This window comes from Macaca mulatta, chromosome 3, assembly GCF_049350105.2.
Source record: "Macaca mulatta isolate MMU2019108-1 chromosome 3, T2T-MMU8v2.0, whole genome shotgun sequence".
NCBI lineage: Eukaryota > Metazoa > Chordata > Mammalia > Primates > Cercopithecidae > Macaca > Macaca mulatta.
Window position 1 is genome coordinate 168,536,120 of NC_133408.1, and position 23,525 is coordinate 168,559,644.

General features: G+C 54.9%; 2 protein-coding genes across 3 annotated transcripts in view; both read right to left on the reverse strand.

Annotated features, from left to right (window-relative positions):
- Window positions 1-10,946, reverse strand: part of KCP (kielin cysteine rich BMP regulator) — a 34,277-nt gene extending 23,331 nt beyond the window's left edge. The window contains exons 1-8 of one of the 2 annotated variants that reach the window (XR_013415518.1): window positions 10,750-10,946; window positions 8,271-8,413; window positions 7,124-7,313; window positions 6,961-7,037; window positions 6,144-6,228; window positions 3,942-4,024; window positions 3,629-3,722; window positions 2,679-2,761 (exon numbers count right to left, since the gene is read on the reverse strand). Coding sequence is in view for 1 of the 2 variants with exons in the window: in XM_077997281.1 (XP_077853407.1) it covers window positions 2,679-2,761; window positions 3,629-3,722; window positions 3,942-4,024; window positions 6,144-6,228; window positions 6,961-7,037; window positions 7,124-7,313; window positions 8,271-8,413; window positions 10,750-10,831 (837 nt within the window). In the remaining variant the exon portion in view is untranslated. The remainder of the gene's footprint in view (window positions 1-2,678; window positions 2,762-3,628; window positions 3,723-3,941; window positions 4,025-6,143; window positions 6,229-6,960; window positions 7,038-7,123; window positions 7,314-8,270; window positions 8,414-10,749) is intronic. The other variant, XM_077997281.1, reaches the window with a different exon arrangement.
- Window positions 10,947-12,714: 1,768 nt separating this feature from the next.
- LOC100429203 (filamin-B) lies at window positions 12,715-16,564 on the reverse strand. Its single transcript, XM_077997283.1, has 4 exons — window positions 16,453-16,564; window positions 14,011-14,229; window positions 13,135-13,344; window positions 12,715-13,016 (listed from the first exon to the last, which is right to left on the reverse strand). The coding sequence occupies exons 1-4, from the start codon at window positions 16,547-16,549 to the stop codon at window positions 12,829-12,831; spliced, it is 714 nt and encodes a 237-aa protein (XP_077853409.1). The 5' UTR covers window positions 16,550-16,564; the 3' UTR covers window positions 12,715-12,828.
- Window positions 16,565-23,525: the final 6,961 nt, after the last annotated feature.

The following is a 23,525-nucleotide window of genomic DNA, read 5'->3' on the forward strand; positions in this document are numbered from 1 at the left end:
CTGACATAATCTATTTGACTTTTTGTTCAAAACATTGCTGATCCTTTGTTTTATTTTTCATAGTAAAAAAAAAACTTTTTTTGAGCTATTTACAGCTTTTGGCAATTGAGTAAAGTATACTCCTGTGAACAAAATTTGAAGCATATTTCTTTCTTTCTACCTAATTTATCCAGAATTTGGAAACTATTTGTGAGTATTCTTAATTTATGGCAATATAGCTATTTGCATGTGTGCAACAAAAATCTGTTTTCTTTTGTAACAGGACACAATTGGAGAAACTGGCTATTTTACCAAGGCTTTGACTGGAATGGCATACTTTCCCTTAAGGAATCAAACTTGAGTTGTAGAGCCCATAAACGCCCCTTGGGGAAACTGGCCTCATACCTTGCCTACACAGTGCCTGTACAGGGCTTCTGACCTGTGGTAAGTAAAGAATGTCACTTTCTAACAGGCCCAGGAGCCCCAAGTTATCATGGAACCTCAAGAGGAGAGGAATTTACTCAACTCATAGGTATTTGAGGGTACAAACCCATGGCAAGGCTTGGCTCAAAAAAAAATCCTATCTGAGATTCTTTATGGAACAGAGTTCCATTAAAGCCAATTTCAAAGAGCTTATATAAAAAATAATTATTCTTGCCACACTTTATACAAATAATCAGGCCAAATATAATAAGGCAAATCAGTGTTACCATGATTAGTCTTTAGTAAAAATGGGAAACTGGAGAGAGAAATATTATATTTCAAGAACTATGGTATACTTGTTATTAAATTCTAGTCTTGGCAGTTGTTTTTAAGTTTGTTTTTGCAATTTAGACTGACTGCTTGTTCCTGTGACCCAACCAGAGATCTCTGGCTGCTGCAGAAAAGAAACAAAAAGGATGGGTTATGTAAAAATCTGGAGTCAATATTCTAATTCTAGGCATGTACTGGAATCATCTAGCAATCCCATATCAGCTTGGTTCCAACAGTTGTCCAGTTCATGGAAAACCTTCTAATTTAGTTTACTTGAGATAATTTCACTGATTTTGCTTTACTCTTGTGGAATATGTTTCTGTTGTACTCTTTGGGTAGGAATAAGGATAAGCTTACTCAACATTTTCTTAAATTAAACATTTATTAATCTTCCAGATATCAACTTTTGTCAGAACTCGGAGTTATGAATGGCCCTTGCCATACTGATGCTTTCTGATTAAGCACCTCTCTACCCTGAACACAAGAGAGAGAGACCCTAATAGTTAGGCAGGAATGTCATTGCCCCTATTCAGCCTGAAGAAATTACAGATGGATCTTTGTCCCTTTGCACCCCTTAGGATTAAGGGTTCTCTTATAAAAGGGAGGGGGAAAATGTCAGAGGCATGTGAACCAGAGCAACTCCATCTTAAATAGGAGCTGGGTAAAATGAGGCTGAGACCTACTGGGCTGCATTCACGGATGGTTAGGCATTCTAAGTTACAGGATGAGATAGGAGGTCGGCACAAAATATAGGTCATAAAGACCTGCTGATAAGACAGGTTGTAGTAAAGAAGTCAGCCAAAACCCACCAAAACCAAGATGGCGACGAGAGTGACCTCTGGTCGTCCTCACTGCTATACTCCCACCAGCGCCATGATAGTTTACAAATGCCATGGCAATGTCAGGAAGTTACCCTACATGGTCTAAAAAGGGGAGGCATGAATAATCCCTTCTTGTTTAGCATATCATCAAGAAATAACCATAAAAATGGGCAACCAGCAGCCCTCAGGGCTGCTCTGTCTATGGAGTAGCCGTTCTTTTATTCCTCTACTTTCTTAATAAACTTGCTTTCACCTTACTCTGTAGACTTGCCCAGAATTCTTTCTTGCGCGAGTTTCAAGAACCCTCTTTTGGGGTCTCGATTGGGACCCCTTTCCTGTAACAATTGCATTGGGGTTGGGTGCCCTGTAGCCTTCGCACAGAGTCCTTAGTACTTAGCAGGCTGTCAGGAAGCTCCCATGAAACACAGCCCTCCTCAGGTGCCCACCTGGCCATCACGGCTTACATGTTCCTACCTCCCCTAGGCTATTCCTTATATCTGGGGTACCTTCCCCTCATTTTCCCTGCTCAAACCCTACTTGCCCTTTGAGGCATAAGTAAACACTGCCCCCACCATGAAGACAAAACAGATGAAATTAAGTTTTAAAAACATATTTCATTTGACCCAATATATCCAAACTGTGATTTCAACATGTAATCAACATATAATAGATTACTATTTTACATCCCTCTATTTCATAGGAGGTCTTTGAAATCCGGCATATATTTTACACTTATGGCACATCTCATTTTGGACCTGGCCACACGTCAAGGGCTGGGTAGCCACATGTAGTAGTGGCTGTAAATTGGACAGCACAGTTCTAGATGTCTCAAGTCAAACTGTGATTCTCCCGCCCTGGAGCTTTTGCTGCCTGCCATATCCTGCCCAGCCTCCTCCTCCAGCCTTTGAGCTCCTTGAGTTCATTCACTAACCCAGGCTGAGCACCAATGGGCTCAGAGCTGAGCACGCAGATGAGCTCTGCCCAGCCCCCAGCAGACAGTGCCTAGGTCTTCTCCATTGGGTTCTCTTTCAACACCTCTGCGAAGTATTCCATGGTATGAGGGAAAGAATACAGTGGGCCTGAGGGCAGGGAAGGGGACAGACCAGGAGCAGCCTCAGGACTCACCAGGCACTGGCAGATTCGGCAGGGGTCCCCCGGTGTGGTCCACTCTTGGCCGTGTTCCCAGTGAGAGCCACCTTCTGTGCAGCCTAGGGTTGAGGGGGTGAGCAGAGGGAGGTCTGGTAGGAGCTGGCCTAGACCCCAGCCTCAGCCTGCCCGCCCTCCTTGTCTACATGCCGTCTGAGGGCTCTCTCCTGAGCCAAGACTAGATGGGGTCAGATCTCTGCCTAGATTCCCCAGTGGCTCCCAGTGCCCCAGGCAGGGTGAGGCCTCAGCTCCTTAGCCCACCCTTTCTGGTCTTCCCTGGACAGAGCATGGCCACACCCATGTGCCCCACCTATCTCCGGCCCCTCGTCACCTCTCGCACCTTCCCAGCCAACATCACACACCCACCCTGAGTGTCAGGGCCACACCTGTGCTTGATTTCTCCCCACTTCCTGGGAGGTTCACTGCCTTCGTCAGCCCTTCACCAAGCTAACTGCTCTCTATCCTTAAGGGCCACCTGGGGACCAGCTGCCTCCAGGCCGCTTTCCCTCCTGTGCCCAGGCTGGATAGGGTCTCCTTCCTCTGAATCTGCACAGTGGCTGGTACCTGCTTCTATTCCTGCCCTTGACTGGTACAGGATTTTGCATTAGTGTTTGACTCAGTGTCACACTCTAGTGGTCATTCCTGAGGGCTGACCCCATGTCTAATGATTGGGGAGCACAAAGTAGAAAGCAAGCATTTATTAAGCAGCACAATGAGGTATGGAATATCATTATCTGCACCTTACACATGGGGAACTTGTGGTAGAGAGTCACACAAGCCCTAGATGGCAATGGCAGAATTTGAGCTCAGGCATTCCAGCTCCCCCATGGACCAAACCCACCGGAGGCCAGCAAGGTGGGTTCTGGAATTCAAGAAATGGCACGATAGCCTACCTGTGGCTCTACCAGGGAAGGGCCAGGGGCTCTCACCTTGGCAGGTCGGGCAGCAGTGCCCAGGCCTCAGGACTGGCTGTGGGCAGGGGCTGGGCGGGCACTTCAGGGACATGCAGCGAGCTCGGCTCCTCTGTAATGCACCAGTGGCTGTGAGGCTTCTGATCTGGCTCCCGCAGAGGGCAGGGTGGGTGGGTGTTGGGCACCCTCAGAGAAGGGGGACACAGGGCAGAGATGGAGGGAGAGCCTAGCTGGCTCCAGCTCTTGCGAGGCATGTGAGGGGGCTGGAGGAGTGGCAGGGCAGGTATCCAGGGAGGAGCAGGGCCTAGGCCGAGGGGACAGGTGGACTCACCAGGCAGGTGCACTGCAGACAAGGGTTGGAACTGGATAGGAAGGTGCTCCCCTCCTTATAAAGCTGCCCCTCATACTCACAGCCTGTGAAGGTTGGCAGGATGACAAGTGGGTTACCAGGGAGCAGGGTGGGTGAACATCACTTGAGGGAAGGCGTGACCCCAAGTAGGTACTGGACCCTTGGGGTTGAAGGGATGGCAGGGCAGGGCAGGACAGGGCAGGTCACTGGGCCGGCAGATGGGGCAGCACTCCCCACGTGGGGTGCAGCTCTCCAAGCAGTTGAGCTCTGAACATGAGAACCGCTGGCACTGCACAGCCCCTGCCTGCAGGGCAGATACTGAGCCAGCCCTCCCTCCCCACACCATCCTCCCTCTTTCTGTCTATTCTGCTCTCCCTTCTCGTCCCTTCCTGCTCCGTCCCTCTCCATTGCCAGAGCTGGCTTACTCTGCAGGCTTGGCAGGCTTCAGCCCTGATGCCTGGGCAGCGTCAGTAGCAGCCCTGCCTAGCCCCCATATTTGGGCTTGGTATGGCCAGGCCGGCAGTCTGCCCAGCAGCAGGGATATGGGTGGTGGCTGATTCCTTTACCTGGCAGGTGTGGATGACACAGGGCTCTGGATGCCATGCTTCCCCAGCCCCGTGGCCCCAGGGCAGCCTGGATAACCAGGCCCTGGCCCACAAGTAAGAGACCCAAAGGACTGGGTGCCACATTAAAGGGACACCATTCACGTGACGGACATCAGCGATTTTAATATTTACTACACCTTTCCAGCAGATGGCAGTAAAGTGTCAGACAGGCACATCATCGGCACAGTTCCATTATTTTACAACAGATGGAAGTAGTGTCTTGAGGAAAGGATGCCTTTTAAAATTTCACCAAAGACATTATATAGGCTAGCGGTGGCCCTGAGGCACCACGTGCCCTGAAGAGAGAGAGTGTGTGTGTGTCTTTTCTTTGTGTGTCTTTTCTTTGAGATTCATAAACCCTCAAGATTTTAGTCCTCTTCTCCAGCCAACACCCCAGGCTGCATTTCCAGACCCAACTGGTCTGAGTCCCTGTCCCACCTTTCTAACTACCAGCTGAGACTCCTCTCTTGGTGGGGCTGCCAGACAAAATACAGGATGCCCAGTAAAATTTGAATTTCAGATTAATAAAACATCATTTTCAGTATAAGAATATCCCAAATATTGAATAGGATATACCTGTACTAAAAACTGACATGCTGTTTATTGAAATTCAGATATAACAAAGCATTCTAGACTTTCATTTGCTAAATCTGGCAACCGTATCCCCCTATGAGCCAGTAACACCCCCCCTGCATAGCCATGACCTCCTCTTCCTCCCAGCTCTCTTCACGTCCCCGGCACCACTGCTATCCTAGTGTCACAAACTCAGCCTCCACTATTCCAGGGGACACAGCCAGTCACAGACTCCTGCCCGTCCTTTAGAAACACCCCCCTTTCTCCAGCCCACGGGACCCCTGGCTCCATGCCTAGATAACTGCTGTCACAGCCCCGATGCCTCTGTCTGCATCCAGCCCCCACCAGGTGAATATTCCTCAACCACCCCCTTGACCATGCCACACACTGCTTCAGCCGTCAGTGCCCCCCACTGCCCATAGAAGAAAGTCCTAATTGCAAGGCTTCCAGCAGCCTGTTCCCATGGCTTTCCCACATGGCCTCCTGCAACCCACCTCTCTCCACCCTGTCCTTGTGCACGGAGGACCCTCACATACTCCCTCTCCTTCAGGTGGAAACCCACTTTCCCATGAAGACCCAGCTCAAAGGACCCATTGTCTGGAAAGGTCCCCTGACTGCCCAGCCTGGACGGGCTTCTGCTGCCTCCTGTGCCCTTCTCTGGCAAAGCACACACTGCAGCCTTCTACACCTCCTCTTAATCTGCTCATTGGGTCTTACATCTTGTGGTAGCTTGGCTATGAGCTTATCTTCTCAACTAGATTGGAGGCTCCCTGAGGGCAGGAAAAAGATTTTGTGCCTGTTTTCCTATGGTCTCTGGCTCAGTCCCAGGCCAGAGCCAATATTTGCTGACTTGTGCACGGGTTCTGCACTCCCCTGGCCACTGTCAGAGTGAGAGGACAGGCACCCCTGGGCATGTCCCAGACTCGTTGACCCTCAGGTGGCAGGTTGTGGCTGTGGGCCACAGAAGGCATGCAGGAGGTGGAGCTGAGGCTGGCAGGAGGCTGACCTGGCTCACAGTGCGGGCAGCACGCTCCTGGCTCAGGGCAGGGTCCTCTTGGACATGGCTTCGGGGTGCAGGTGATGGTCCCTTCCTGTGGGAGCAGACTGAGATGGCTGCACAGGCCTCAGAACCCCAGAGCACAGGGCCTCTGGAAGCAAAACCTCAGCCCAGGCTGGGACATGTCAGAGGGGCAACAGGATGAGTCGGCTCTGAGGATGTGGGCTACCCTCTCTGTAAAGGCAGAAAAGAGACATCCCGCCCCCACTCCCATCATCTCCTGATGCTCTTAACCCTGGGGAACCATCTGTTCCAGGTGCCAGCAAATTCCCCAGAGAGGGGAGATCCTAGGAAGAAGACGAAAGACTTTCTCAGTGGAGGAAAGAGGAAGGAAAGACTGGGGGAAGGTGGATGCAGAGGGAGAACAGGCAGGAGAGGGGGTTCCGAGGTAGAAGATGGGCAGTAGAAGAGTGGGAGGTGACATAGGAGGACAAGCAACTATTAACTTGGTGCAAAAGTAATTGCGGTTTTTTGGCCATTAAAAGTCATGTCAAAAACCGCAATTACTTTTACACCAACCTAATACATTCTCTGCCCTCCACGCCACTGTTGGCCAGGTCTGAATTGAGTGGCTTGAGGGCCCCCCAGTGTCCATGGGTGTTGAGCTCCTTTTCCTACTTGAAATCAACTGAAAGCCACCGTGGCAATGTGTGGGAGTGGCAGGCAGAGCCCATTATGCGACATCTGGAGTGCCACATTGTGGTGACAGGTAGCTGAAGAGAGGCAGAAAGGTGAGGGACATCCCAGGTGGGTCCTGGGAGCTCACCAGACAGCGGCAGGTGGTGCAGGCGTCTGGGGAGAAGGTCTCCCCGTTGCCGTAGGTCCGGCCATTCTGGCTGCAGCCTGAGGAGACAGCAGTGTCACTCATGCACCCCATGCCATCTGCAGGCCGTTAGGTGGCCCCGGTGGGCGGATAGGGTGGCACTTACCCCCGCAATGGGGCAGGTGGGCTTGGGGGCCACAGTGAGCGGTCCCATCCTGGCAGATGCAGGCTGTGCAGGGGTCAGGCTCCCAGCGCGCCCCCTCGGGCCAGGCACGCCCCAGCCCCCAGCACTGGGGAGATGCAGGGTGGCACTCACAGGACTCCAGCCGCCTCACCCTCATCTGCAGGTCCTTATTCTGGAGGAAGGAGATGGAATAGCAGGCACTGGCTCAGTGTCCCCACCATCTCCAGCAGAGATGAGGGGTGTGAAAATGAGGCGGGATGAGAAAGAAGTTTGCCAGTTCCAGAGCAGAGATGGGTCCCCCTCAGTCAGCATCCAGCTCAAATGATCACCGTTCTCAGGGGAGCATGAGCTCCATTCTCTTCTTTGGACAAAATGGGGACCCAACCCTTGCCCCAAGAATTAAAGACATCTTTACCCATCCAAAATATTTCTTGATGATGCCTTATGCAGAGCACATTCCATGACATTTCCCAAATACATGGAACAGCATGAAACATGAACTGACAAAACAAATAGCCTGCAGGTTCTTCATTTGTATGAAAGAATAAATGTTAAGAACTGTTCAGGCCGGGCATGGTGGCTCACACCTATAATCCCAGCACTTGGGGAGGTTGAGGCAGGCAGATCACCTGAGGCCAGGAGTTCGAGACCAGCCTGGCCAACATGGTGAAATCCTATCTCTACTAAAAACATAAAAATTAGCCGGCATGGTGGTGCACACTAGTAGTCCCAACTACTCAGGAGGCTGAAGCACAAAAATCACTAGAACCCAGGAGGCAGAAGTTGCAGGGAGCTGAGATCGTGCCACTGCACTCCAGCCTGGGTGACAGATGGCGACTCCATCTCACAAAAAAGAAAGAAAGAAAGAAAGAAAGAAAGAAAGAAAGAAAGAAAGAAAGAAAGAAAGAAAGAAAGAAAGAAAGAAAGAGAGAGAGAGGGAGGGAGGGAGGAAGGAAGGAAGGAGAAAAGAAAAGAAGGAAGGAAATTGTTCAGATAAGAGCCTTTCCTTTCCATGTGCAATGAAAGAAAGCTCTATTTTAGGAACCCCCCTCCAAGGTGAACTTTTCCCTCCTTCCCATTATGAGAAGCCCTCCCCATTCAATGCACACCAGCCCTGTCTCCATGGTACCTGTTCTCTGAGCTCCACCACTGCAGCCTCCAGCCGCCCCAGCCACTCTCGCAGGGGGAGCCACTGCTCCTGGGGGTCCCCAGAAGGGGCTGAGGAGTGGACAGGTGTCTGCTGCCCAGGGGGCTCCTTGGGGACAGTCCTACCTGAAGGGCACAAGAATCCCATGTGGGCCTGAGGGTGAGGGGCTGGCCTGGCCACATTTCCTGGGTTCTGTCTTCTGACCCACAGGGGAAGGGGGTCATCCTGTGCACCCCACCCTGTCCACTTGCCCGCCCACCATCCAGGGAAGGAGATGTGGTCTGTGAGGGTTGGGGAGTGAAAGCTGGAGGCGAGGGCATGGAAGAAGGGGAAGGAAGTTCTGAGTGGACAAATGTGGCCCAGACCAGCTTCTCCTGCTTGTCTGGGTGAGCCACAGGCCCCCCGGCCCACCGGGGGACACGGAGCAGTCTCTGGAGCAGGGCTGCTCTGCAGCCTGCCCCGGCTGATGTCCCCAGCCATGGTGAGCATGTCAGGATCATCCCGCCTCTCTTGGGCCAGGGGCTTGGCCAGGGATGGTTGGGAAGCTGACATGTCATGCTGGGAGGGCCTGGAAGCCAGCACAGGCTGAAACACAGGGGAAGGCCACAGACATGCGCCAGGTGGAGCTGCTTTCAGGGGCCTGGGGTCTGGCTGGGAGTCTTTTCAGGGAGAACACGAGCGGCTCCCATCCCCTGACTCTCTGTCTACACCTGTCAGAAAAGCCATCACTTTTGGAGAAAGTGCTGAGAGAAGGACAACTGCTCCCCCTGCTCCTGCTCTCAACCCTGAGCACAGTTTTCCAGGCTTGTGACAGGGGGTCCTGGGGGCCCCCACATTGGGTGTGGTGGGCTCCAAAAGTGGGACTTGGCTGCATTTCCTGAAGGGTTTGAGAAAGGTGCTGGCAAGGCCTCCACTAGCTTTGAACACAACAGATCCAGTGAAGGCAGCCTGTCCCTGATTCTAGAAGACACTATGTCCAGGAAAGGGGGACAGGGCACCTCTGAGCTCTGGCCTGGGGTTGGGGATGGTCACTTTCACCTTTTCACTTTGATCCTTCTCCTGCAGCCAGGAAAGTAAAGGCAGGAGGGGAGGAGGCAGACATGGGTCCCTCCTCCAGGCAGGGATCGGCAGGGAAGTGGAGGGTCTGGAGCGGGATGCAACAGGAACAGAGAGAGGAGGAGGGAGAGGGCTGGGTCTTTCCCACCATGGCAGCTCATTAGTGAGGCCAGGCCTGGAGTGGCTTAAAAGGGTTTCTCACAGACACTAGGCCTGTGAGATAGGGGAACAATGTCACTCACTGTCACCATCAAAGGCGGAGGGGATTCTAGGTTAAAATTGAACTTGCTTTGCCCCAAGTTCCCTGGCTTGGTTAATGCCATCCCACTTACTCAGTTACTTAAGCCAGAAAGCTGGGACTCAGCTCCCCTCTTTTATTGTCTGAGTTGTCCCCTAATCCATCCCCCTTTTCTCCTCTCTCCACCTTCTCCATTCAGAAGGCAAAGCCCTGTCCCTGCCTCCATCTGCGTTCCTTCTCTCCACTCGACCTTTCTGAATCACACAGCTGAAGTCTCCCAGGAGTAAGTCCCGCTGGAACGGATCACAAGCACCGCCCACCTTTCCAGCCCCGCTACTGCCCGCTCATATCAGGGATTCTAACTCCGACCCCGCACCATGGGCAGATGCTGGCCCCCAAACCCCAGGTACCCTTTCCCATCTCCATCCCTATACTGGGCATCCTGTCACCCGGAATGGCACTCGGTCTCAGTCCTTCCCAAGCACACAGAGGGCGGCCACGAAGGGCGTGTCAGCATCTGAAACCTTCTACCCAATCTGGACTCCCGTGGGACCTCACCCTGCTGCCCAGGGCCCCTCCTCCCAGGCCCCTCTTCCAGTACTGCTTAAGCAGGCAGGCAGAAGGAGTCCGGGAGAAGCTGGATCCTCTGGTACCCCTAGGTGAAGCTAGGGCCAGCCTTGCCTGGAGAGACCTGCGGAAAGAGCTCCGAGTGGCAAAAACCTGACTGGTCCCCCAGGAACTGTACCGGGCTCCCCTCTCAGCCTCCCCTGGCCCCCTGCCGGCACCGAGCCCTCCATTCCCGCTTGTCCCGCTCCAGGGAGGGCCAGACACAGACTCAAAGTCAGCTTCCACAGCGGGCCTGCTTTCTCCCCCTCCTTCGTCAAGACAAATAATTAACTTCAGACTCCCAGATGCCAGGGCAGCCGCGCTCTCTCCCGCCGCCGGCTGCAGGAACCCCCCCGCTCCTGAACCCCCTGCTTTGGCCGCGGTCTTCCCAACCCTGCTCGCTCCCCCGACGGGGAGGACCGGGCTGGCCAGGGAGGCGTGTGAACTTCAGGCAGGGCTAAGACAAGCAGCCCCCGGCCCCGCTCGGCCCCCTCAGGCCGGGCTGATAGGAGGCAGGGGGCGCACCTGGCCGGACCCCAGGTCTCCCGCGCCTGGACTCACCTCCCGCGCCCGCGCCCACGGCCAGCGCCAGGCCCCCGAGCTGCAGGAGAAGGGACAGCGCAGCGGCCCCGGCCCCGGCCATGCTAGCTCCGCCTCGCTTGCCGTCGTCTGTCGTCGCGGCTCAGCAGGCGCTGGGGGAGGCGGGGTGGGGACACACAGGCCGCTCCCACCCAGGCTTTGTTCAGGCAGGGCTCAAACCCCCACCGCGCGCGCCATGGGAAAGGCTTCCCATGGATACCTCCACCCTCCCCGGCCCCGGCCGGTCCTGACCCCAGAGAGCAGCTCCAGCTCGCAGGAAGCCCAACGTGGGTACAGGCCCTGTCTCCGCTTAAGATCCAGGAGGAGACTCCGAAAAGAAAATAAACCCAAGTCCACCCCTCTGGGGCTCCTGGACAGTCTCCCTGCCCCTTTAAGTTACTCCATCGCCTGGAGTTTCCAGATGGATTTTTCCTCTCTCTCACAGGTTTACAGAAGAAGCAGACTGAGCTGGGTTTAAATCCCTGCTCAGCCAATTCCACGTGGCTTTAGACCACCAACTTCTCTGCGCCTCAACTTCCCTATCTGTAAACTGGGGATCACCACATCTACTTTATAGACTTGAGTAAGCATTAAGTGAGATTATATAAGAATTTAGAGTTGGTAGACACATGGTAAATGCTCAGTAAATAACAAATAATAAGTAGTCCTCATCTCTGAAATCATGGACATGACCAGTGTATTCCTCTCTCCACCTATAAGTTTCTTTCCTGGACTCCACTCAACACCCCTTCCCACTCCAGTAGTCTCAGGCTTGGCCCCAAATGCCAAGGCCACCCTTCACTGGCTGGTTTCAGCCCCATTCCCACACCTGAGCTCAGGCCTGGCTGTGGGGTGAGCCTGGGTAGGGGGCAGGGCTGAGCCCTGGGCTCAGCAGGCGGAGGGGGCCAAAGGGAGGAAGTGAGGACAGCCGTCCCTGTGGGCCCACAGGGCTGGGAAACTCCTCCTTGCAGCTGGGAAGCAGAGGGTTGGGTCTCGCAGGCGAAGCTCACAGGCAAAAAGGGACATTGAGGGCGGAGCTGTGAACCCTTCCAAAGCTCTCCCTCCCTGCCATAAAGACCAGAAGTCAGAAGCTACCCCTCCCCCTAGCCCAGGAAGGGACTGAGGTCTCCCCAGCCCACTCTCCACAGAGCTTAAAGCTTCAGTAAGGAGAGGGCAGCTTCTCTGCCCCAGAGTCTGGGCCCCTAGTGGGCCTGAGCCTTTGCCACAGGCGGCAGGGAGGCTGTAACGCCACTGTAAGACCTGGCCTCAGTGCCTGGATCTGGGGTCACAGAGGAAAGCCAGGGCCAGCCAGCCAGAAGAGGAACAAGGAAGCGGCAGCGCTATTCCTGGCAGGTTTAAGGAAAGTGGCTTCCTGGCAGGTTTAAGGAAAGTGGCTTTGTTGACTGGGTGCCTCTGGAAGGCAAGTCCTGCAGGGGGCTAGGTAGTGGGACGGTTCAGAGCACAGACTCCGGCAGGGTTGCCACGGCACATCCTGGAGCTCACGCTTTCTGCTCTGGGGCCTCTGGCAGGTCACTTCACTTTTGGTGGCTGATTTTTCTGAGCTGTGACTGGAGCTCTAACAGCACCCACTTCATGGAGTGTTTGTAAGGGTTAGTACCACATGGTGCCTGGCACAGAGGTATGAGCACTTATTACTTCCCTTATGAAGAATGGGGGCACCTCCATCCCCATTTTACAGAATCAGGGAGAATCAGGGTGAGCAGCTCTAAACCACACTGGGAAGACGTACAAGGCTTCCCTGGTCCCACAGCCCCCTTCCAGTCCCTCATGTTCCAGCCTCTGCCCCTGAGCCTGGCCCCAGTCTGCCCTCATGTCACGTTCCCGGGGAGGGACACTGTCCTGACACAGACAAGGTCCTCCAACCCCAGGGGCACAGTGGGGTGAGGAGGCTGTGACTTTACTTCACCCCCAAGGCAGGTGTTTGTAGTGTCTGATTCTGTGCGTGTGTCTGGGTGTGGCACGTGTGTGTGTGTGTGTGTGTGTGTAATATGTGTTTGGCTGGAAGTGGGGGCTGAGGCTGGGGAGGTACTTTTTTGGCATTCAAGGGACCTTAACTTTGAAGGGGCTTCCAGGGACACTTTCGTCACCCCACTTGACGATGAGGATGTAGTCCCCTTTCTCCTTGACAGTATAGGTGACATTGTACACCTGGTTCCCCATGTGCTTCACGTACACCTCCTCACAGGGGGTCTTGGGGCCGTGCACACCCACCATCATCATGTTGGTGCCTGGAGAGGGAGGCAGAGGGATGGGCTCACACCAGGGAGTCCCCTACTGTGACCCACACCCTGCTCCCTGACGGCCTCTTGCTCACACCCTGGGAGACACCCTCCCCCCGCCACCTGCCTGCTTTGCTGCAGTCCACGGTGAAGGAGTTCTTCTGGCCCACGAAGGCCTGGGACAGCCCAGGGCCCCGAGTCACCACCTTGCTGGCATCCGAGGAGAACTTGGGGATGGAGCTGTAGCTGGAGCCCCGGCTTGAGGAAGACTTGGTCACAGTCTCCACCAGAACGGTGGATGTTTCGTGAAGGCTGTGGCCTCCAGACAGCCTCGGACCTGAGGGGCGGGTGGAGGGGGCACAAACCTGGTCAGGAGGGCTTCCTGTTCTTCCCCAGGCAGGGGACCTTCGGTCAGCATTGCCACCCTGTGGGACTCACTGCCTGCATTCGCGGCTCCCCCCAAAATTCCTCCAAGGGCCACTCTAGAAGCACAGCCCCATTCCCAGCCAGGGCCCTGAGCTGCCAGCTCCAACTGGTGCTCCACCCCAGGGCTGGGGCCTCAGATGCTGTGACCCTCACCCTTGCAGGCTTTGGGAACTCAGGCTAACTCACAGGGTTAGAGTCACTTTACAAAGGAACACCCACCCAACGCATCCTACAGACAGCCTCAAGAGGGGAGCTTGCTCAATACTGACTGTGTCTTCTTGGAGCCGAGGAATATGGGAAGCCAGGAGGGGAGAAAGTGATGCTAGAGCCTGAGGAGCCAGCGCAGGCCAGAGCTGAAGGAGTGAGGGGCCGCGATGGAGAGGAAGAATGGGACTTTTACACCATCATGCCTGACTCCACAGAATGTGTGCTGTGTAGAGCCAGGCCCACCTCTAGCCCTGGTAAACTGACCATGGTGTCTGGAGTCAGACTATGGTCTGGATGTGCGTGGCCACCGGAGCCCTCCAGGCTGGGCTGGGCTGCAGGTTGGATGGGCCTCCCCGAAGCCAGCACTCACCAGTGGTCTTGGCCTTGAAAGGGCTGCCCACGATGTGCTGGAGGCCACTGTACTTGATGGCAATGAGGTAGTTGCCAGGGGCCATGGGAGTGTAAGTGACCACGTGGCCCTCAGGACACTCCCGACAGTCCAGCTGCACCTTGGAGGGGCCATCAATGGTGACAGACAAGGCCTCCGAGCCGGCGTTCAGGGTGTTCACGATGAACTCTGATGACACACCTAGAGGCCAGAGGTAGCAAGGCTGAGGGCAGGAAGGGCTTGTGGCCCAAGAGGGGCTGGGCTCCAGTTCCCTCGGCAGCCTCTGTGGGAAGCCGCCACCTCCCCATGCCCAGCCTGGCCCCTGCCTGCCAGCCCAGCCTGGGGACAGGAGGAACCAGGGTCCAGTGTGCAATCCTCGGTGCATACCTGCTCTGAGGGGCACTAGCCTAGCTGTGCTGGGTACCAGGAAAATGAGAGATGATGTGCCCTGTCCTGGCTGAGGAAGGCAGAGCCCCACACTGTGTGAAGCAGGCTGAGAGCACAAGGCAAGTGCCTGATGGGCTGTGTCAGCTGTGGGTGCATGAGCACTCAAATGTGGGAAGCTGAGTGTGGCTGGACTAACCTGGGAGGGCTTTGGGGAGGAGGTGGGTCAACAGGGAGGACTGGAGGGGCTCCAGGGAAAAAGCAGATAAACTTGTTGGGAGAGCCCCAGATCTGGAATATGAGGAGGGGATGCACAAGTGCTCCTGATGGGCTGGTAAAATCTCACAGCCAACCCCAGGGCCCCAGTGGAGTCCCAGGAGACAGTCCCGTCACTCCAGGAGCTGCAAGGCTTGGGTAGCAGGGGGCCACTAGGGGAGGAAGTGCCACAGCAGTCTTAGTAAGAGTAGCCAGACAGCAGGCGCCCTGCTGTGTCCAGGGTTGGTCTGGGTCACATGTCTCCTTGCAAACCCACACCCAGCTCAGGCAGAGGACAAAGGTTTCACTGCATTGGGCCTGATCCTAAATCCCACCCCTCCGGGTGAGCTGCCCACACCCCCGGCCCTGCTGCCCGCCTGGTCCAGACAGGCTGAGGCTCTGGGGCAACAGGTGCCCAGGAAGAAGTTTCTTTCAGCTTCCTCCCAGGGGCAGGGTGGGGGAAGACCAGGGTACAGGGGGAAAACCCCCAAGCAGGGCCTTTAGGTAAAAAGGGGTGATTACCCAGTGCCTCCCTAAACTCTTGGAGCCCCTCAGCCCCAGCCCCAGGCCCCACAGCTATGGGGTAGGGGGAGGGTGGAGGCAGGGGGAGGGGAGGTCTTGCCAGTTTTTTTTATGGACACAGCCGGTGCACTTCCGGGCCCTGGTGACTGGGTCCGCGGAGGCCCAGGCCCACCCCAGTCCTCTGCCCCTGCTCCCCACTTCCCCTCCGCTCCTCCTCCCCCCTTCCCTCTGCCCCCACACCTCTCGCTGTCTCCCCTGGGGCACACCCCTTGGGCCAGCCCCGCGGAGCCACCCCCACCCCCAGGGATGGCCTCTGGACCATTCCTCTTGCTGCTGGAGGAGCAGCACCCTGGTCCTCACCCTGCTGTGCCCAGCGTGGCTGCGAGGCTGGGAAAGTCCCCCACTCCCGCCTCTGCTCCCGGGTACCCGCTCCGCCCCTCCCAGGTCCGGAGACAACTGCGCGAGGCCAGCGCTGGTCCTTGCCATCTCCCCCAGCATCCCGGCCACACTAGTCTCACTTTTCCTCCACATTTAGCCTCTTCATTGTTGTCTTCTTAAGTTCTGGGACAGGACCTACAGAAACCAGCCCAGGAACTATTGCGCCCCATCCTTCTCCGCTGCTTGGGGGGCCGACGTCTACCATTCCCGGCCGCGAGCCCAGGGACAGATGGAGCCTCTACCTGACACCGTCTTCCCGCAAACTCTTGCACAGTTCCTGCCATTGGCCTGAAGATCCCGGGGGGGGGGGGGAATGAAAGCTTTAAACCTCAACCTTTTTTTTTTTCCCGAAAGGGTGAGGGTGGCCCGATAAGAGCGTGGGTGAGTGCATGGAAAGTAAGGATCGGGCCTCGCTCCTCAGTGGCCCAAGCCAGCCTCCAGCGGGATGCCCGGGAGCCCCCATCCTGGGCGATGGCGAGGGGAGAGCAGCAGAGACTGCGCCCCCCACCGACTCCGCCGCCTGGGCCTTGGGGCTCGTCGGGCGCCAGCACCCCAAACTGATGGGGCGTGAGGGGAGCCTGGGAAGTCCCAGGTCGGCGGGGCGCACCCTGCTGTAGGCACCCACCCGAGCTCGGTCTCCAGGCACAGCTGGACGCGGAACCCGCCATACTCCAGTCTTCATCCCTCCGCCCGCAGGTGCCTGAGGGGCGCGGTCCCTGGTGGAGCCCTAGACTTGGGGTTGGGCAGCAGCGGGTACCGCTCCCCCTACCTTCGGGGCGCACCGGACTGGGACGCGGAGAGGAGCGCGCGGCTGAGGGTACCCACCTGTCTGCGGTGCGCTTGCGTGGCTGCGCCCTGGAGCACCGGTCCGGACGGCGGGGCAAAGCTGGCTCTGCCCGGACTGCGCTGGGTTCTTCTGCATCGCGCAGGTCCCGCCCGGGGAGACCACCCAAGGCGGCCGGCACTTACCGGCGGTGACTACGTACCTGGACTGAGCACTGGGCCAGACAGCGCGGTGGCCTAGACCACCACTGGGCTGCTTCGGCAGTCTGGAACAGGGAAATAGTAATTCCTCAACCCCAAATTCCCCCCGCGCCCCGCCCCCGATTCCTCCCAGCTCTGAAGGGTCCTCAGGTCTTCCCTAGCCCACGCTCTCGGTGGGACTGGCACCTGAAAGAGATGCTTTCCCGGGTCAAGAGCGTTAGGATGCCAGGTGGTGGCTTGCGCCTGTAATCCCAGGGCTTCGGAAAGACCAGGCAAGAGGATCGCTTGAGTCCAGAAGCTGGCCAGCATGGGCAACATAAGGAGACCCAGTCTCTACAAAGTAATAAAAAGAAATTAACCGGGCATGACGGTGAGCGCCTGTAGTCCCAAGGTGCTCTGGAGGCTGAGGCGGGAGGATCACTTGACATGGGGAGGTGGAGACTGCAGTCAGCCATGATGAAGCCACTGTATTCTAGGCTGGGCAATACATTACGAACCTGTCTCAAACAAAACAAAACAAAAAATCAAGAGACAGGCCGGGCGCGGTGGCTCAAGCCTGTAATCCCAGCACTTTGGGAGGCCGAGGCGGGTGGATCACAAGGTCAGGAGATCGAGACCACAGTGAAACCCCGTCTCTACTAAAAATACAAAAAATTAGCCGGGCGCGGTGGCGGGCGCCTGTAGTCCTAGCTACTCAGGAGGCTGAGGCAGGAGAATGGCGTGAACCCAGGAGGCGGAGCTTACAGTGAGCCGAGATCGCGCCACTGCACTCCAGCCTGGGCAACAGTGTGAGACTCCGTCTCAAAAAAAAAAAAAAAAAAAAAAAATCAAGAGACGACTCGAGTTGGGGCAGGATGTCTCTTTTCTGCTTTCACACAGAGGGTAGCCCGCACCCTCAGAGCCGACTCATCCTGTTGCCCCTCTGACATGTCCCAGCCTTGGCTGAGGCCCTGCCCTCTGGGGTTCTGAGGCCTGTGCAGCCACCTCAGTCTGCTCCCACAGGAAGGGACCATCACCTGCACCCCGAAGCCATGCCCAAAAGGACCCTGCCCTAAGCCAGGAGCATGCTGCCTGCACTGTGAGCCAGGTCAGCCATGTGCCAGCCTCAACACCACCTCCTGCATGCCTTCTGTGGCCCACAGCCACAACCTGCCACCTGAGGGTCAACGAGTCTGGGGACATGCCCAGGGGTGCCTGTCCTCTCACTCTGACAGTGGCCAGGGGAGTGCAGAACCCATGCACAAGTCAGCAAATACTGGCTCTGGCCTGGAACTGAGCCAGAGACCATAGGGAAACAGGCACAAAATCTTTTTCCTGCCCTTAGGGAGCCTCCAATCTAGTTGAGAAGATAAGCTCATAGCCAAGCTACCACAAGATGTAAGAACCATTGGGCAAATTAAGAGGAGGTGTGGAAGACTGCAGTGTGTGCTTTGCCAGAGGAGGGCACAGGAGGCAGCAGAAGCCCGTCCAGGCTGGGCAGTCAGGGGACCTTTCCAGACAATGAGTCCTTTGAGCTGGGTCTTCATGGGAAAGTGGGTTTCCACCTGAAGGAGAGGGAGTATGTGAGGGTCCTCCCTGCACAAGGACAGGGTGGAGAGAGGTGGGTTGCAGAAGGTCCACGTGGGAAGGCCATGGGAACAGGCTGCTGGAAGCCTTGCAATTAGGACTTTCTTCTATGGGCAGTGGGGGGCATTGAAGGCTGAAGCAGCGTGTGGCATGGTCAAGGGGGCGCTTGAGGAATATTCACCTGGTGGGGGCTGGATGCAGACAGAGGCATCGGGGCTGTGACAGCAGTTATCTAGGCATGGAGCCAGGGGTCCCGTGGGCTGGAGAAAGGGGGGGGTTTCTAAAGGACGGGCAGGAGTCTGTGACTGGCTGGGTCCCCTGGAATAGTGGAGGCCGAGTTTGGGACACTAGGAGAGCAGTGGTGCTGGGGACGTGAAGAGAGCTGCGAGGAAGAGGAGGTCATGGCTACGCAGGGGGGTGTTACTGGTTTACAGGGGAATAGTGTTGCCAGATTTCACAAATAAAAATGCAGAACGTCCTGTTAAATTTGAATTTCAAATAAACAGCACAATTTTTTAGCATAAGCTCAGAGTCACAGTGGGAATAAGCTGTAGAGAATGGAATCAATTTGAGGTCCTTAGGATCCTGGGGGCTGGCCAGGCCTGTCCACACTGACCTCCAGCCAAGTAGCGTGGACCTATCCTTGGCACGACCTACTAGGCCTTCTCCCTGGAAAAGTTATTGTCATGAGAAGTCCAAGCCTCCTCGCCCTCCCTGGTCACTGTGACTCTCAGCTGCTTCCTGCCCAGCTCACCCCCTGCTCTGCCCAGTCCCACACCCCAGCACCCCCACCTGCCCTCTTCATGCCTCTATCAGAGCCCCTGAGTGTTGCTGGACAGCATCTCATCACTCCATTGCTTCCATTAAGATTCGTGGCCACAAACCTCAACGAGCACCGGACGCTGCCAGAAATCCTCCTACAATCTCTTGGCAAATCATTCTCCCCGTCCCTGAGAGGAGCATTTTTTTTTTTTTAACTTCCAGTGGTTCTGCCCCTTACTTGCCATGTGATCTTGGCAAGTTATTGAACCTCAGTCTCAGGTCCTCCCCTATGAAACGGGGGTAATAAGAGCACCTCTGTCATTGCTGTCGTTAAGGATAGTCTTAGGCTGGGCACGGTGGCTCACACCTGTAATCCCAGCAGTTTGGGAGGCTGAGGTGGGTGGATCACCTGAGGTCAGGAGTTCAAGACCAGCCTGGCCAACATGGTGAAACTCCATCTCTACTAAAAATACAAACATTAGCTGGGTGTGGTGGCGCCTGTAATCCCAGTTACTCAGGAGGCTGAGGCAGGAGAATCACTTGAACCTGGGAAGTGGAGGTTGCAGTGAGCCGAGATCCGTGCCACTGCACTCCAGCCTGGGTGACAGAGCAAGACTGTCTCAAAAACAAAATAAAACAAACAACAACAAACAGACAAACAAAAAACGATTGTCTTAGCCTGAGTTCCTGGAAATCAGAGCCTGAGATAAATAAAGGCTTGTATGCAGGCTGATTTTGGAATATGATCCCCAGGAGCAGGAGGGAGGATGGGAAGTGTGAAACTGGGAAGGATGGAGAGCCAATACAAGGGTGCATTATGCAATGGCGCCGACCACTGTGGTGGGCATCAGCGTCCAGTCCTGCAGGTCTGGGGGAGCCATATGAAAGGGAGGCAGGCAGTAGAAGCCATTGGCACTGGGAGGCCCCCAGGGCGTTGACTGCTCCCAGTTATGCATGAGCCAGTGCTCACGTGGTTTCCCGAGTGTATCCAATGCTGTGCATCAGAGAAATTCCAACATGAGAGAGGTAGATTTGCAGCCAGGACCTGAGGAGAAACGCTGTCAGGATGCACTGTGTGGAGCTGCTTGCAAGTTGCGTACGACTGGAATGAGATACGACTGGAATGAGGTACGACTGAGAGGACTTGCTTAAGAGGTGGCCAGCACAGGTGTTAAGTGGGATAATACGCACAGAAAACTTTTTACAATGCCCAGCACATTTTAAGCACCGCAATCTGTTATTATTTTTATTGTCATAATCATCATCTCCCTCTAAGGTCCAAACTGAAATGTCAATATTAACATTTTTTAAAAATCTGCAACAGAAGGTAAAGAAGCTTCTGGAAAACTCACCCTATGAAGTGAAAGCCCAGGGCCCCGAGGAAAGGGTGTTATTTGCAAGGCACTTGAGTTCCACAGTTGAGTATGATCACTGAGTGCCTCTCTGTTGGGTGCCAGGCACTGTGCTCGATGCAGGGATACAGTGGCGAATGAGACAGGCTCCTGCCCTGAACCTTCCGGGAAACAAGACTCCTGGTAAAGGGAACAGCATGAGCACCAGACTCAGGTCCACACAAATGTCAGTCTTGGAATAAGCATCTGGTCTGTTTTTCTCTGCTAGGCGGTGGGGGGCCCTGGTGCAGCCTTTCTGACCAGAAACAGCTCTTTCTTTAGAAGAAGGGGATTTGGCTAGAGAAGGAAGGAAGGAACGGCTTGGGTCCAGGCTTGAGTTCTCGCTTGACCTGGAAGCCCCTCTGTGGGGACACTGCTGGTTCCCTTACCGTGATGCATGAACCCCTGGGAGGCATATGGCCGCAGTAGCAGCATACGATGCTCAGTCGGGTGGAGTTCAGAGTCAGTGAGTTCCGAATTCAACTCCTGTGCTACCACTTACTAACTGCGCTGAGTGTCCTCTCATTATCCCTCCTCTCCTCCTCTGCCATTTATTCCCTGTCCCTCTTGGTCTCCTACAGAAGGCATCACTCTGTGCTTTCATGCCTTCCGGTTTCCTGTTGGTTCCGCAAATGACAGGCCCCAACAGGGGATGAGCGGGCAGGAGGGAGAATGGTTGGCGTATTTCTTCCCCACCCTCCTCCTGCTCTGCCTGGGCTCCCGAGGTTACACTATTCCTTCCCCTTTGTCCCCTCAGCCCGGGAGGTGACAGTGGTTTCCTGCTACTGTTAGTCCCTGGGAGGCCTCAACATTCCTTGCTGGTCCTTATAACCATGTCTGCACATCTGTGAACAGCTCCTTCTTCACATTCTCTTTAGCTAAATTGTTTTTGGGGGAATTCTGTTTCCTCCTGGGTCCTCAACTGATATGCTAACCTTACCCACTTGCTCCACCCAGTTACTTAACCACCCCTAAGCCCAAACCCTTCATCTGTAAAATGAAGTAATACTCCCTACCTGAAGCTGGGAGGATTCAACTGGGCAAACCTAATATGCTGGTTCGCTCCTGTGCGTGTGGTGCCTGGCACACAGGAGCCCCAGCATAAGTGACTCCCATTCTTACTGCCTTTGGGGTGCACCGCTCACGTAGCAGGTTGGTTTTTTCTCTGAGTTTGGTGGCTGGAAGCAAAAGGTCACTGTGGGGAGGGAGGCAGAGAAGGGATTAGTAAATGATTAGATTTTTCTGCTTCATTTGATATCTTTTAAATCACGACAGTTGTGACAAATGAAATCAGCTAACGGGCCAGCTGAGCAACCACAGTGGGCGGGGGGATGTGCTTTTTATCAGAAATCTGAGATTCTAATGCCACAACTCATATCTCACAGCCCGGCGACATCTTTCGTAAATTCAGACTAGGTAGCCCACCAGTCCCCTCCCGGGAGGGATTTCGTTTGCCCGTCCTTAAAATGCCCCACAGGTCCACCTCACTGCATTCCAGGCACGGTGCCAAGCTGCAGTGTTGCCCACTCAAGTACAAAATGTCGATCCACACGCCCGGCCGGCCTGCCGGGTCATATGCAGGGTTGGGACCCAATACTTCCTTGCTGGATGGAACCTGCTGGGATTTGAGGAGTGTGTGTGAGTGTGAGTTTTTTGTTTTGTTTCCAGTATAGAAAGACCAAGGCACTCAGATTGCTATATATATAAAAAATGTATTGCACTATATATAATAAATATATATAAAATAAAGATATATATCTTTATATATGTAATACATATAAAATAAAGTTTACTAAACATATATACACACACACACACACACACACACACATTAATTTAATTTTTGGGAGGATCTTGCTCTGTCACCCAGGCTGGAGTGCAGTGGTGCAATCACAGCTCATCTCAGCCTTAACCGCCTGGGCTCAAGCAATCCTCCCACCTCAGCCTCCCAAGTTGCTGGGACTACAGGTGTGTGTCATCATGCCTGGCTAGTTTTTTTATTTTTTATTTTTGTAGAGACAGGGTCTCCTCCTATGTTGTCCAGGCCAGTCTCGAACTCCTGGACTCAGGCTATCCTCCCACCTCAGCCTCCCAAAGTGCTGGGATTAGAGGTGCGAGCCACTGCACCCAGTCACATTGCATATCTGAACCCCATGCCACAGCCTGCCCCTGGGGGCTGGGCAGGAGGTTTCCAGACACTCACACAGTGACCCCCCCAAGCCTGGAGGTTCTGCAGCTGGAGGAAAACTTGCCAGTAGAGCCTCGTGCCTCTTCTCACCTGGGGCTTCTTTAATCCCTTTTGACTTCTCAAAGGCTGACCACTGGGGATCCCATTAGGGTTTGGAGAAGCTAAGAGGTTTGGGGAAGTGTGCCCCCCACCTGGCATTCTCTCTTCTTCCCACCTCAGCTCTTCCTGTCCTTCCTGGCCTTACTCTCAAGCTTCCACAGTGCCTCCTCTCACAGTCCAGTAGGACTGTCTGCAATGATGGACGTGTTCTAGATCTGTGCTGTCCAATGTAATGGCCACATAAAGCTATTGGCACCTGAGCAACTGAGTGTCTGAATTTTTCATTTTAATTAATTTCATTACTTTAATGTAACTAGCCATGTGTAGCTAGTGACTTACCGTACTGGGCAGCACATATTTAGACCTCGAAGACTCCAATTCTCAAGACAATTTACTCCCACAGGCTGAGACAGTTTTGTAACAGATCCACAACGGCTATGATGTGAATAAGGCCCCCTAGAGTTGTGAGGCACAAAGCTCCCCCTGTGGCAGCCCCGGCTTCAGGAGCCCCCCCTGCACCCAATAGGGCAGTGATAATGACTCCTGGGCCGAGTGCTCAAGGGGTGCCAGGCCCATGCCAGGTGGGCTACACAGATGATGGTGATTTGTGCTCACAGCTGCTCTAGGAGGTAGGTGCTACGATGGTCCCCAGGAAACTCCAAACCCAGGACTTGGAGAATTTAAGAGGCTCAGGCAGAGGAGAGGAGCTGGTTCTCCATCCCAACTCTGGTGGGCCCTAGACTCTCCACCACAACGCAGACCTCTGCTTGCCCCCCTCAGCCCCTGCACCTGCCCCACACCCTCCAAATGGCTTCTCTGCACACTGAGAAGTTCAGCTTCTCCATGGTTTCCACAGCACTGCGTCTTCCCTCTGCTACGGCATCCAGGCTTATCTCCTGGGGCGCCAG

What these genes read in the sequence shown, in the direction of transcription:
- LOC100429203 (XM_077997283.1), bottom strand. Translation starts at nt 16,549, where the DNA reads ATGCAGAAGAACCCAGCGCAGTCCGGGCAGAGCCAGCTTTGCCCCGCC. An exon ending in TTTCAAGGCCAAGACCACTG is followed by an intron (nt 13,345 to 14,010) that starts GTGAGTGCTGGC and finishes CCCGCCCCTCAG; the next exon opens with GTCCGAGGCTGTCTGGAGGC. An exon ending in CGTGGACTGCAGCAAAGCAG is followed by an intron (nt 13,017 to 13,134) that starts GCAGGTGGCGGG and finishes CTCCCTCTCCAG; the next exon opens with GCACCAACATGATGATGGTG.